This window comes from Hydra vulgaris, chromosome 07 (assembly GCF_038396675.1).
Source record: "Hydra vulgaris chromosome 07, alternate assembly HydraT2T_AEP".
Lineage (NCBI taxonomy): Eukaryota > Metazoa > Cnidaria > Hydrozoa > Anthoathecata > Hydridae > Hydra > Hydra vulgaris.
This window is the reverse complement of record NC_088926.1, coordinates 1,088,580-1,101,347: the sequence shown is the minus strand read 5'-3', so window position 1 is coordinate 1,101,347 and position 12,768 is coordinate 1,088,580. Positions and strand designations below refer to the sequence as shown.

Genomic DNA, 12,768 nt, shown 5'->3' with positions numbered 1-12,768 from the left:
GATTAGAAAAGATCACAATTTGTAAGATTCTTTTATTATTCAGTTGTAACAATAGTAATATTTCTTGTAATATGTTTAATGATAATAGTGAAATTGAAATGGATAATATTAGGCTCAAAGAAGTTATTAGTGTAAATGCTAATAGCCAACTTGAAAATAGTTGTTGTCAAGTGAAAGAGATAGATCTAGGCAAGATTAAATTAATCGTTGTTGAAATCTAAGAAATGCAGCGAGCAGAAAACTTACTTGCCAGAATTCAGTGTCAAGCAGTGTTAATGTCTGTTAATTTGATTTTACTTTAGACAATTTAGAGCAAAGCAAAGTATGAATTTTACTATTTATAGTAACAATTAATAACAGTTTTAAATTTTTTTATAATTTCAAACATAATTATGTTCTTTTTTTTTTTTTTTTAGTTGCCTTTGTCATTACTTGATTAGTTTGCTTACTGTTGAAACATGGTTTTAATTTTGTAAATTTAACATGATGTGAAATTTACTCTATTAATCATTAGTCAACATTTAGAGAGAAGCTGGAGCTTAATTAAGAAATGCTGGAAATTAAATCAACGTAAATACAGTTTTGTTTGCTGGTAACATAATAAAACCAGTTACTGCTATTTATTGCGTGTTTTTTTACTTTTTTTAACATGCTGCTTTGGAAACACTTTCTTTCACTCCCATTCTTTCTTTTTCTCTCCACTTTGATCTAAGAGAGAGTCTCTTAGATCTTTCTAATTCTTAGATCTTTAGTCTTTCTTTCTCTCTCCCTTTGATCTAGGAGAGAGTCTCTTAGATCAAAGGGAGAATTAATAAAACTTATGTAATTACTGAGCTCTTACGTATTTCTTAATACCTCAATCGGTAATGACCATTTATAAAAAATATTTAACGAGTTGCTTGCTATTTTATGTTATAATTGTTCAAATTGTTTAACTATAATTGTCCCTCGATTGTTCAAATATTGTAATAAATAAAATCTTTTTAGTTCAAGTATTTTATTTGATAAAATATCTTACTTAGTCGTGGTGTTATATGCCAGTGTTATACATTGTGTTGTCAGCCTTTTTATATCCTTTTCTTTTTTAATTACTCTGGAGACACAGTAATGTGTGCTTACAAATATTTTATTGTTACTGTGTTTTGTGTTGATAGACCTAGGCTGTTATAGCTATTTTATATTTTCTGTAATATTATTATCCTAATTCTACTAACAATAAAATGCAAATAATACTTTTTTAATTAAAAATTGTAATTTTTTTTAAATTTTTTTTTTAAGTTTTTGCAGGCTTTACTTGACTTAAGTTAAAATATTATTTATAGATAAATTTGTATTTAATTTTTTAGATAATATATCAAGTTATTAAAGTGTTTTTGTTATTAATGATTTAATTAATCATAACCCGTATTAGGAGTTGCTTACTGCTAGTTTTTTATTTTTACTGTTGTAAATTTCTACTGTTAATATTATAATTGTAGATGTTATTGTCATTACTACTGTTATTATTACAATAATTATTACTGTATTATTACACAGGTCAAAAGAAAGAAGAAAAGAATTTTCTGGTGCCGAGCAAACAGTTTGTTTTTTGTATAGCATTTCTCTTTTGATTTCAAATATGCAACTCATTTTTCACCATCACGTCAAGTTGTAAAGACAGTTGTAAACATTTATAACATTTGCACTTTCAATTAAAGTGCAAAAGCGAATTTAAAAAATCATATAGTTGGGCCGGTAATGGTACCAACTGTTAGCCAACTGTTTTATTATTGTTGGGCCGTTAATGGTACCAACAGTTTATAAAACAGTTGGCTAAGTGTTGGTAAAAGCGTTACGTTTTTTTTCACGGTACCAAATAAATAGCCGACTGTTGGCCCAACTGTAGCTAATAGTTGGTTATTAGGATCGGGCCAACTACTTACCAACTGTTCAATGTTTACTGGGTTGGCATTTAAAATATATTAGTCTTCTTCTATATATCTTGTTAGTAACTAACGGATTGTATATACTTACACAGCAACAAAAAAAGCACCCTTTTTTTCTTGTTTCTTACAAATCTTTATATAAGAGAATATATAAAAAATTTACTCAAAAAGTACACCTTATTTCAGTAATTTTTTATGCGACCCCTTAAGTTATGACAATATAGTCAGCTAAAATTCTGTTCCATGCTTTGACCAAGGATGTCTTAAGTGTCTTAATATTAGGTTGAGGTTTGTTACAGGCATCAGTTTGAAATTTTTCTCGGATCGAATAGTCTAGTTCAATACCTACTACCACACAGTTACACTACCGACATCTTCTTAATTGGGCGGAACTCCAACGCTAAGAAATTCATTTTTACGTTTTTATGAAAAAAATATATACTTTTTTTTTAAAAGATGTTTGATTGGGACATTATCTATCTATAAAATTTAAAAAATCAAGGAAGTTTTATCCTGAATCTTACCAAACCTATCCTAATTTAACTTTCGGTTCACCCAGTATAAATAACATAACGATTATTGTCGTACGAATATGACAACAGTTGCCTATGCTAGTTATGCATTCAAAAGTGCCGACAAAGACGCTGGTCTTATAAGTATTAAATTAAATAAAAATATACGTAAATATGCAAAAAACAAGATAAAAAATTGTTTCAACATTTAGGCCCGATTTCTGCGAATCGATTTTTGTTTAACTATTAGGCATACATTATAACTGCAGGCAATGGTTTAATGGAAACGGTGTTGATGTTTCTGAAACAAAATGGGCTAAAGAGAGATTCGAGTTGACTTCGCAATGGTTTTGCGTTTACATGTCAAAGTAGTTCATAACATTGCTGATAAAAAAAACAATTTTGAATTGATTTCTTCAATCGGTTAATTGACGTGGCTTAACAACAGCTCAATGAACAATTTTCAATGTTGGAAGACTTCTATTTCAAATTCAGCTTCCTATATGATTTTCAGCAAATGAAAATTCGCTCAATTGATGATCTTATGAATTTTTTCACGATCCTGCAAGTTAATTTTGATGGGCTCTACGTCCAATGAAGTAGACATAGATGCAACAAAATTAGCTAATGAATTGCGAGACATTTGTTTAGTTTTACAAGAAGACGTCAGATCTCCATTTGATGTGTTGACGTTCATTGCGTAAAATGATTATGACATCTTTTTGAATGCCTCTTTTGCTCTTAAAATAATACTAACAACTCCCGTTTTCGTAGGTACTAAAGAGCGCAGCTTCTTGAAATCGAAGCTAATCAAAACATATTTGAGTTCGACCATGAGTCAAGTACGTTTAACCAGTTTGGGATTGCTGGCTAAATTTACTTCGTTGATAGACAAGTTTGCTTTAAAAAAAGTTTAAAAAGTTCGTTTTAATTAAAAATGTTTAATTTTTACAACAATAAAGCCTTTTTATTTTGGTTTTCTTAGAGGAACAACAAAAATTAGCTTCCATAGATAATAAGTGGATGCTGTGCACTCAGGCTTTATAATACTGTTTTGCAAAAAGAGGCCTTGAAAAATTTTTTGCAACGGATCCCCAATTTTTTAAGGTCGTTTTTTTTAAGAAAAGTTGTTCCATTTATGTTAAAGGAGAATTAAACAACTTAATGTTTCTTTTTCATTTAGTATTAGGAGGGTTTAGATTTAAATAATTAAAAAGGCATAATAGATTAGTTGGAGGGAGAACGAAGCCAAAAATTGTTTTAAATGTGATACAGTATTTGTAGTATATTTATTCCAGCAGTAAACAAAAAAAACGCTTTTGCTGTGAAAAAGGAAAATTTACATTTGAATGAACCTACAGAACCATGATGTTTTTGAGGAGTCAATATTAGGTCTGAGACGTGTCTAATTAAGACGTCTATGAAACGTCTGTTTGACGTTTTTGTTCACATAATGGATCCTAATAGTTTTGTAACATCGGTAAAGAAGGCATGAACTACCTGGTTAAATGCTACTCCGCAATGCTTTGTGATAAGTGCGTAAGGATTTCTTGGAGCACCAAAATAACTAAAAATAATTTTATTCGTAAGAAGTTAAGTAAACATCAAATATATTTGAAGCTAACCCCCTGCTACTGTTGTGAAAGTCATCTTTTTCTAGAATCAGGAAGCGCAACTTGCTGAAAATAAAAGCCATAGTCGAAATATATTTTGAATCACTCGTTTGTGTTAGAAATTCTTCTAAAAATTGCTTTATCAAACCAGTTTTATACCTTTGAGGTCTTTGCCCTCATTTTGTCAAGATTTCTTTAAACAATTGCTTCATCAAACTATTCTCATAACTTTGAGATCTTTGCCCTCATTTTGTCAGGGTTTCTTTGAAAAATCGCTTGATCAAACCAATCTTATAACTTCGCGATCTTTGTTCTCAATTTATTGGTTCAAAATTTAAGTAATTTAGAGAAGAATGTATGAAAGAAAATGAAAAAGAATGAATGAAATTTTAGTATCTGTTAAAAACCTGTCGCAATTTTGAGTTTAATACTCATACAGAGTTTAAGCAAGTTCACTGTAACATTAAAATACATCATCACAGCGCTGCTGATTGGTAGGAACCCTGGCATTTCTGTTGCAATATATCAATAAAGGAGTTTAAACATAAAATAAAACAATTAACAAGAAAAACAAAATACTTCTTCTATAATATCCATTTTTATTGTAACCATGGAAACAAAAAACGTTATTTATTTTGAAAACGCCCAAAGAGTTTTGATAATAAAAAATAATTTTTTTTTATGGTTTTATTAGAACTTTTCGTTTATTTTAGAAAACTGGTTGCAACCAGGAATAAACTTTGTTCCTTAATGCTGATAGAATAGAATATAAATGTATAGATAAAATTGATTATGACAAGCCCCAAAAATAAAACTAACCAAAGAAAACCGCAAGTACTGAATTAATTAAAATTTAAATACTTTTAATGATGACATTTTGGACATTACTACATTGTTTGTTCTCTATGCTATAAGGGATTGTGATTTTTTGTTTTTGCATTTAATTGTTTAAAACGTGTAAAAACAAATCGAAAATAATAATGTAAACAAGTTCACTATTATAAACAAAACAAAACAAAAGTACACATTTACTGCATTTTTATTTTGCAAAGAGTGATGAACTTGGAAATAATTTATTAACTGATAGGATAAAATTTTAACGTTTAAATCTTAGTTATTTGAAAAAATTATTTGAAAATTGATGTTTATTAATTTAATTTTTCTATTATTTATTTACTTATAAGAAAAAATTCCTCAAAAGTGCAACAATCAACGCTGAGTCAACTGCAATGAACGATTGTGACAAACCATAAAATATCTAAGACGCACGAGAACACTAAAGTCTAAGTTAAAATGAATATTGTGTTTTTAATTCGATAAACTTTTTGAAAGGAGATGTTCAATAATTCTCTACAACTCGAAAAACAAAAAACTATAAAATGGTTTGCGTAAATAAATGCGTTTTATCCTCCTTCGGCTATTTGCCATATAGAGGCCACTAACCAAAGCCAGCGAAGAATATAATAAATGAAATAATATTGTCCAAATTTATTACAAATAATTATCATTTTTAAAATATCCTCTGCCTTCTAGTGGTATATATTTAAATTTATTGGGAAGTTATTAAGAGATTTGTGGTTGAAATAACTTTTAATTTGATATCTTTTTAATAATTTTTGCGTGTACATTAAAAGCTTGTTAGTAACGTATTAATTAACAAAACATATTTAATTAAGTTTAATTACTCCAATAAAATATAAATGGAAATTTTGCAACTAAAAAATTATTAAAGATTTCCAAATAATCAGGTAGCAGTTATATCAAAACAAAAGCAGAGATGAGTAGCATGTTGTAAGATTCAGGTGAATTTTGTTACTAATATCAAATATTACTTTTAAGAAAGCTTAACATTATTAACACTCCTCCATTATTGATTAAGTAAATTTATTGACAGTATATGTTTATTATGACTTTTTTTTTATATATAAAATTGAGACAAATTAATTAACTAAGAAATAAATTAGTTTATTATTTTACGACTCTTTTAAATGCTCTAAGCTGATTCTCTATTCCGCGCAGAATCTTCGCAAGAAAATCTGAATGAACAACTGGCAAACCAAACGCATACCGTTTTTGTATTATCTTAGGTTTAAAGTAATCAACCTAATTACAAAGTTATAACATTTAATAAATTTGAAGAAAAAATTAGTAGGGGTGTCACTATCCCCTCCCCCAAGCTGTCATATAAGCATTTGAGTTGGCACGTTTAGCATTTGAGTTGGGATGCTTTGAACTATAGTTGACAAATTTCAAAGATTGAGGAGCTTTTTTTTTTTGGGGTGTCTCTAGTTCTTTTGGTATCTCTAGCCAAAAATGAGAGACCTCTTCGGGACGGCCCTAAATATATATATACATACATACATATATATATATATATAAATATATATATATATATATATATATATATATATATATATATATATATATGTATTTATATATATATGTATTTATATATATATGTATTTATATATATATGTATATATATATATATGTATTTATATATATGTATATATATATATATGTATATATATGTATATATATATGAATATATTAATGTATATATATATATATGTATTATATATATATATATATATATATATATATATATATATATATATATATATATATATATATATATATATATATATATATATATATATATATATATATATATATATGTACATATATATATAAATATATGTATAAATATATATATATATATATATATATTTATATATATATGCATATATATGTATAAATATATATGTATATATTTGTATATATTTGTATATATATATATATATATATATATATATATATATATATATATATATATATTTGTATATATACATACACATAAGTTATAGAATTCTAGATCTACCTCTGCTAACCTGTTTGGCTGCTTAAGTAAACTTTTACTTACTCTACCAAATTTCTAGAATCAAACAACATGATTTGCAACATGATTGCAAATATTACTAACTTTTCATTCTGGTATACGAAAAAAATATTTTTTGTTAATATTTATTTTTTATTTCACTGAAACACATTTGTAAACTATTAATAAATTTAATTTAATAATTGTTTTATAGTTTAGTTTCTTAATGTTTTTAGTTGTTTGACTGTTGCAAAGTAACATTGAACTTATTTTAAAAAATTGAAAAAAACATTGTCAATTCATAGTTTAATAATGGAAAAAAAAACAAAAGTTTTCCTATTTCGACTTGCATTTGGAGTGGGATTTGCATTCCTTTTTGCTGCTGTTAGCGCGATATTCATAAATCAAATATATCTTGAACAAAGAATCGAAAAAGTAGCGACACAGTCGGATTTATTATCTGGAAAAGATTTATCAAAAAATAGTAATAATTTAAAAATTCAACTTGTTCCGACAGAAGAAGCTCCTCATGCTGCTACTGAACTTGCTCCGGTTTCGCTCGAAAAGAACGTTGAAAAAATAAAAAGTTTAAACTTGTTAACCACAAAAGAAAGCCAACCAACTTCAACAATAATTACAACAGAATTAACAACTGTAGAAAAAAATCCCGAAAGTACAGAAAAACCAAAAGGTAAACATATCTTAATGTTCATCATAAAGATTTTATTATTTTTTTCCAAAACATTTAACACATTTTTTTTAATTAGTTAAAAAATGTAAAACAAAAACATGTGTTCCTCCGAAATGCAGATGCCCAAGCGTTGAAATACCTGATGAACTTCCACGAAATAATACTCCACAAATGATTGTAATTGGTATGAACGATCCAATTAACGCAAAAACTTCTCTCGTCTTTAATAGTTTATTTAAATCAACGAATACAAAGAAATGCTCAACTAAAGCAACTTTTTTTGTTTCTAACAGTGATACAGAATATTCATTTGTTGAAATGTTATACAAAAAAGGTTTCATTTTATTGTTTATATAAAGTATATTTTATTAAATAATCAGAATTGAATATTTTATACCTATATTTTGAGTAAAATAAAATAAAAAACATTTTAAGTTACAATTACGTCATTAAAAGGTTATATTTTGAACTTGAAGTCGCATTATTCAATATTTGAAAATTTTTAATTCTTTTAAAATAAATTTGATTATTTAATGAATCTACTTTTGAAAAATATTTAATAATAGGTCATGAGATTGCAGATAATTCGTACTCATACAAAAATCCGAACACTTGGTGGAATAAGGTATACCTTAAATCTTAGAACAAAAGTTTTCTTGTATCTAAAGCGTCCATCATTTTGAGTAGGATAAGCGTGAAATTCGATTAAATTGAGATATTTACCGCGCAGTTCTAATTAAAATATGGGATGAAGATCACCTTAATCGTGTCCTTTTTGCTATAATAGAATTATCAAAAGTTCATTATTCGGCATAATAGTAAATCTAAAATGTTTAATTACATCAATTTATAATTAATTATAGCGTAAATACTCAATTCAAAATATTACCATATATTTCTAATAAGTACTATATGAGTTAGATGAATAATGATCAACATAATGATGATGATTTTTAAACAAAATTTAGAAAACAGATTCACAATGATTTTAAAATTTTGTTTAGGCTACATATGAACAGCTGGAAGAAGAAGTACTCAGACAAAAACGTATACTACAAGTTGCTGGAATTCAAATACTTGGGTGGCAAACGCCTTATCTGGAGTTCAATGAAGCTGTGTACAAATTACTACTTGATAACAATATCAGTTATGATAGCTCAATAGTTACCGCTCCAGGAATAAGATGGTGGCCTTTTACTTTAGACTTTCCACCTACTAGTCAATTGTGTTACATGAACAACTGTCCACAAAGTAAGTGAATGAAAATTTTAACTGATTTTGTAGCACTAACAAACTAGAGGTTTACGTGTATAATTTTAACTGATTTTGTAGCACTAACAAACTAGAGGTTTACGTGTGTAATTTTAATACTTAATAAATAACTGACCAGCTTATCGTGTTGGCATCTGATTTTTTGATTAAGCTTCTGTTTATTATGTTTTGCTTAAACTTTTCTGTTTGTTTTAGTATCATACCCAGGACTTTGGGTTATGCCAATTTCACCTTGGATGTATGAAGATGGCAGTATATGCATAACGTTTGATCAGTGTCTCAAAAAAGCAAAGTCGGCGCAAGAAGTATACAAAGTCATTATGGGTAACTTTAAAAAACATTACAGCGATAGCAAACAGCCTTTTCCAATATTTAGTATATCGAATTGGTTTGGTCAGTCTAATGAAGTATATCGGATAGAAGGTAAATAAATTTTGTAGAAAAAAATAGAAAAAAAAAATTAAATAGAAAAATATCTGAACGCAAGCAAAAATTTCTTTCAAGGCTTTTAAGCTTGAATAGAACCCAACTAAATATTATTAAACTTTTTAAACTTTTTAATGTTTTTAAAAAAATAACCTTTAACTCTCGTCATGGGTTTGGATATAAGAAATATTTGTTACCGGAAAAAATTATGATTCAACATAGGTTCATTATCCTGTTTTTTTAAATCTGCATTATTTATTTAATTTAAAGGTTTTTTAGGTTCCTTTTTTATATATAACAGCAACTTTGCAATAAGCATTAATGGTTTAACCGCTATACAGCGCATTGAACAGTGAATTGAATTAAACATGAATATTCTGATTCAGCCTTAGAAATGTTCAGCTTCAGACATTTTCTCATGCTTTGTACTATACCTTTGATCTTAAACTTTTATGTTTTCAAAAACTTGCCTAGTTTAAAGTTAATATAATTTTTACGTTAAAGTAGTAACTAACTTTTTCAAAACTTTATTGTGGGTTTTTATTGTAAAAAAAAAAATATTTTTTGTTAGAGTAATGTTAGCATTACTTTGGCATTGTTTTCCATTAATTTATTCACTATCATTTATTTCATTAATTTATTTGTATTAAAATGTGCCGGTTTCAAATACAAAGTTCTTTCATTATATAAATATTTAAATCTTTTTTAAATATTTTTGATTTAATCTGTACATAATCTATATATACTTGATATATAGACAGATTGATTTAAAATTTCCAACATAAAATAAATTATTTTTAGATGAAATTATGTTTATTTTTAATCATGTATTTATTTAGTTATGTAAAATTCTGTATTAAGTTAAATTTTCTAGGTCTTTCGATGTTTATCGATGAAGTACAAAAACTCCCTGATGTTTATTTTGTCACAGTTTCTCAAGCTATCGAATGGACAAAAAATCCGATTCCACTAAACAAAAATCCTTGGCAATGTTAAAAAACGATATTTATTCCAAGTTTTTAAATTTTTATTTTAGCTGCAGCGGTAACAAAGCAAGATACTGAGATAATTTATTTATATATACACATTGTCATATATATTTGTGTACACTTAAAGAGTTTGTTAGATAAGTTAGAAGAACTTGGTTTCTGGTAACTTATAAAATTATTTCAAAATGAAGGTTAAAACAACAGTATTCTTAAAAGTTTTAATAGAGTTTTTTTAAACTAATCTTTAAATTTTATAACTAATAGTAAAATAGAAAATAGTGCACATAAAAAACTAAATTTAGAAAGAAAAATAAAACGGGTTTTCTTTGTTTTTTTTTATTCTTATATATTTTCCTAAGACTTTTTGAAGAGTATGAGAAAGCTCTTATTTAAATCAGAACTGTATTTACGAGATAGGATTTAACCCTAAACCCTGACAGACGTATTTACGGGAGTGGCGCCGTTCCAAATCAGAACTCCAGAACCTATCGTATGACAACTGTTTGGTTTAATTCAGGGCCCCCGTCCTTCTAGCCTTGTCGGCCTTATAGTTCTCAGCGACATGAGATTATTTAAAAGAGCATCAACAATGACATAACATTAAATATAAAAATTTAGATTTTCTTAGTTTAACATAAACCCCCTTGGAAAAAAACTCAAAATACGCAACTAATACAGTTAGTATAGTTAACTTTTTGATTTTAAATTTATTTTTTTCACGCTTTATTGTTATATTTTTAGATTGGAATACGTACTTCACATTTAAATATATTTATAAATTTTTATATTAATTTTTTTTCAACTATTTATTACGATGTTTTCAGAAAAGCAAATGAAAAATTTTCCTATTAGTGATTTTTCCTAAATGTTTACACAGACAAACCAGTTACAACTACCTCGTTTTAGATTTGACCAATGAGTTGATGGTAAAAGAGTGAATGCTATCACTTACACTTTGTCCTCTTAATCATGCAATGTTTTTGGAGTTTAAATCATGCAATTTTTGTGTACTTAATCAGTTGAAAATGAAAAGCTATTTTGGGTTTTTTACTCCTCATTGCTTACTCTTTTGAGAATATTTTACATTTGGGTTAAAAGATGGAAATTAAAGAATACCTTGCCAAATCCTCTGCTAAAAAAACAAAGGTATAGAGAGAGGAGCCTTATAGTTGATGCTTTGATTGACCCAACTTTATCGAAACACTAATGATGAAAAACTGCCCAAAAGACATTTAAAGATGCTGAGATTTTTGCTGATATAACGGGAAAGGTGGTTGATGTAATTATTAGATTAGAGATAATCTTAAGATTATTATGCTTTTTTTATGAGCTGAACTCTGAAAGATTTGACTAGTATTGTAATTTTTACTGATATGTGATTTTCCCAACTGTTCATAAACTCTTAAAACATTGAGTGCAGATACCTGAAGAATTAAAACAAATAGAGTTTCCTTATTTTTTTGTTTTGTTTATGGAAAACTTAGACAAAATAATATGGTATTTTGACTTTTTGAATTGGAAACTTTTATTTTAGCTATTATAGATACGCGTTTTAGTTTTAGAAGCCCAAATCTTTTAATTTAAGTTAGTCTTTGTGCGAGTTAAAGACTTAAACACGAACACGCGTGTGAAGTACGCGCCTTTGGTACACGTAAACTTTTTTATAAAAGATAAATGGTATTCTATTATACGGTACTTTGAATCGAGATTCAAATTTTTTTCTGTAAACTATTATTTATGCGGGTAATCAACCCTAATTCACGTACGCGCGCGCTTAGTACGCATCTCAGGTACGCGTAAATTTTTTTACATACATTTAGAGATAGACACGCACACACACACGCATATATATATAAATATATATATATATATAAATATATATATATATATAAATATATATATAAATATATATATATATATATATATATATATATATATATATATATATATATATATATGTAAATAATATTCTACAGAGGCATCAACCCCTTTTTATGTTTCTATTACTCTTTTAAAAATACAGAAAAAACAAATAAATACGGAGGAAAATAGGATTTTTACGCATCTTGGAAGTCCTTGGTCTCTGTTACTTTAAAGATAACGTCGGGGATAGTGCAAATCCGCGTAGCTAGCATTGGCTATTATATTTGAATATTAATAAATTTAACACCGAATATCTATTGTTGACATTACAAAAAACATGAATAATACTCTTTATACAAAATTTTATACAAAATCTGTTGAAATAAAAAAAGTATAAAGTTTTAAACTTCTCGAGAAAAAAAAATGTATTATATGTAAAAATATATATACGCGGTATTATCCAATGCTAGTTACGCGGTTTTGCACTACCCACGACGATAAGTTTAAAATTCAAAATTTTATCATCTACATATTTTCTTCTTAGTTTTTCGAATCGAGATTTTTTATTAAATTTGATTAAAAAAAGTTAAATTTGATTA

At 27.0% G+C, this 12,768-nt stretch overlaps 1 protein-coding gene across 1 annotated transcript; it reads left to right on the top strand.

The window, feature by feature from the left end:
- The first annotated feature begins 7,189 nt into the window (after positions 1-7,189).
- LOC136082209 (uncharacterized) lies at positions 7,190-8,125 on the top strand. Its single transcript, XM_065800727.1, has 3 exons — positions 7,190-7,619; positions 7,696-7,953; positions 8,055-8,125. The coding sequence occupies exons 1-3, from the start codon at positions 7,241-7,243 to the stop codon at positions 8,123-8,125; spliced, it is 708 nt and encodes a 235-aa protein (XP_065656799.1). The 5' UTR covers positions 7,190-7,240.
- The last annotated feature ends 4,643 nt before the right edge of the window (positions 8,126-12,768 follow it).

Excerpts from the sequence above, each read along its gene's own strand:
- LOC136082209 (XM_065800727.1), top strand. The coding sequence starts at position 7,241 with ATGGAAAAAAAAACAAAAGTTTTCCTATTTCGACTTGCATTTGGAGTG. Across the intron at positions 7,620-7,695 it reads AAGTACAGAAAAACCAAAAG|TTAAAAAATGTAAAACAAAA; the intron begins GTAAACATATCT and ends TTTTTTAATTAG. Across the intron at positions 7,954-8,054 it reads TGAAATGTTATACAAAAAAG|TTACAATTACGTCATTAAAA; the intron begins GTTTCATTTTAT and ends AAACATTTTAAG.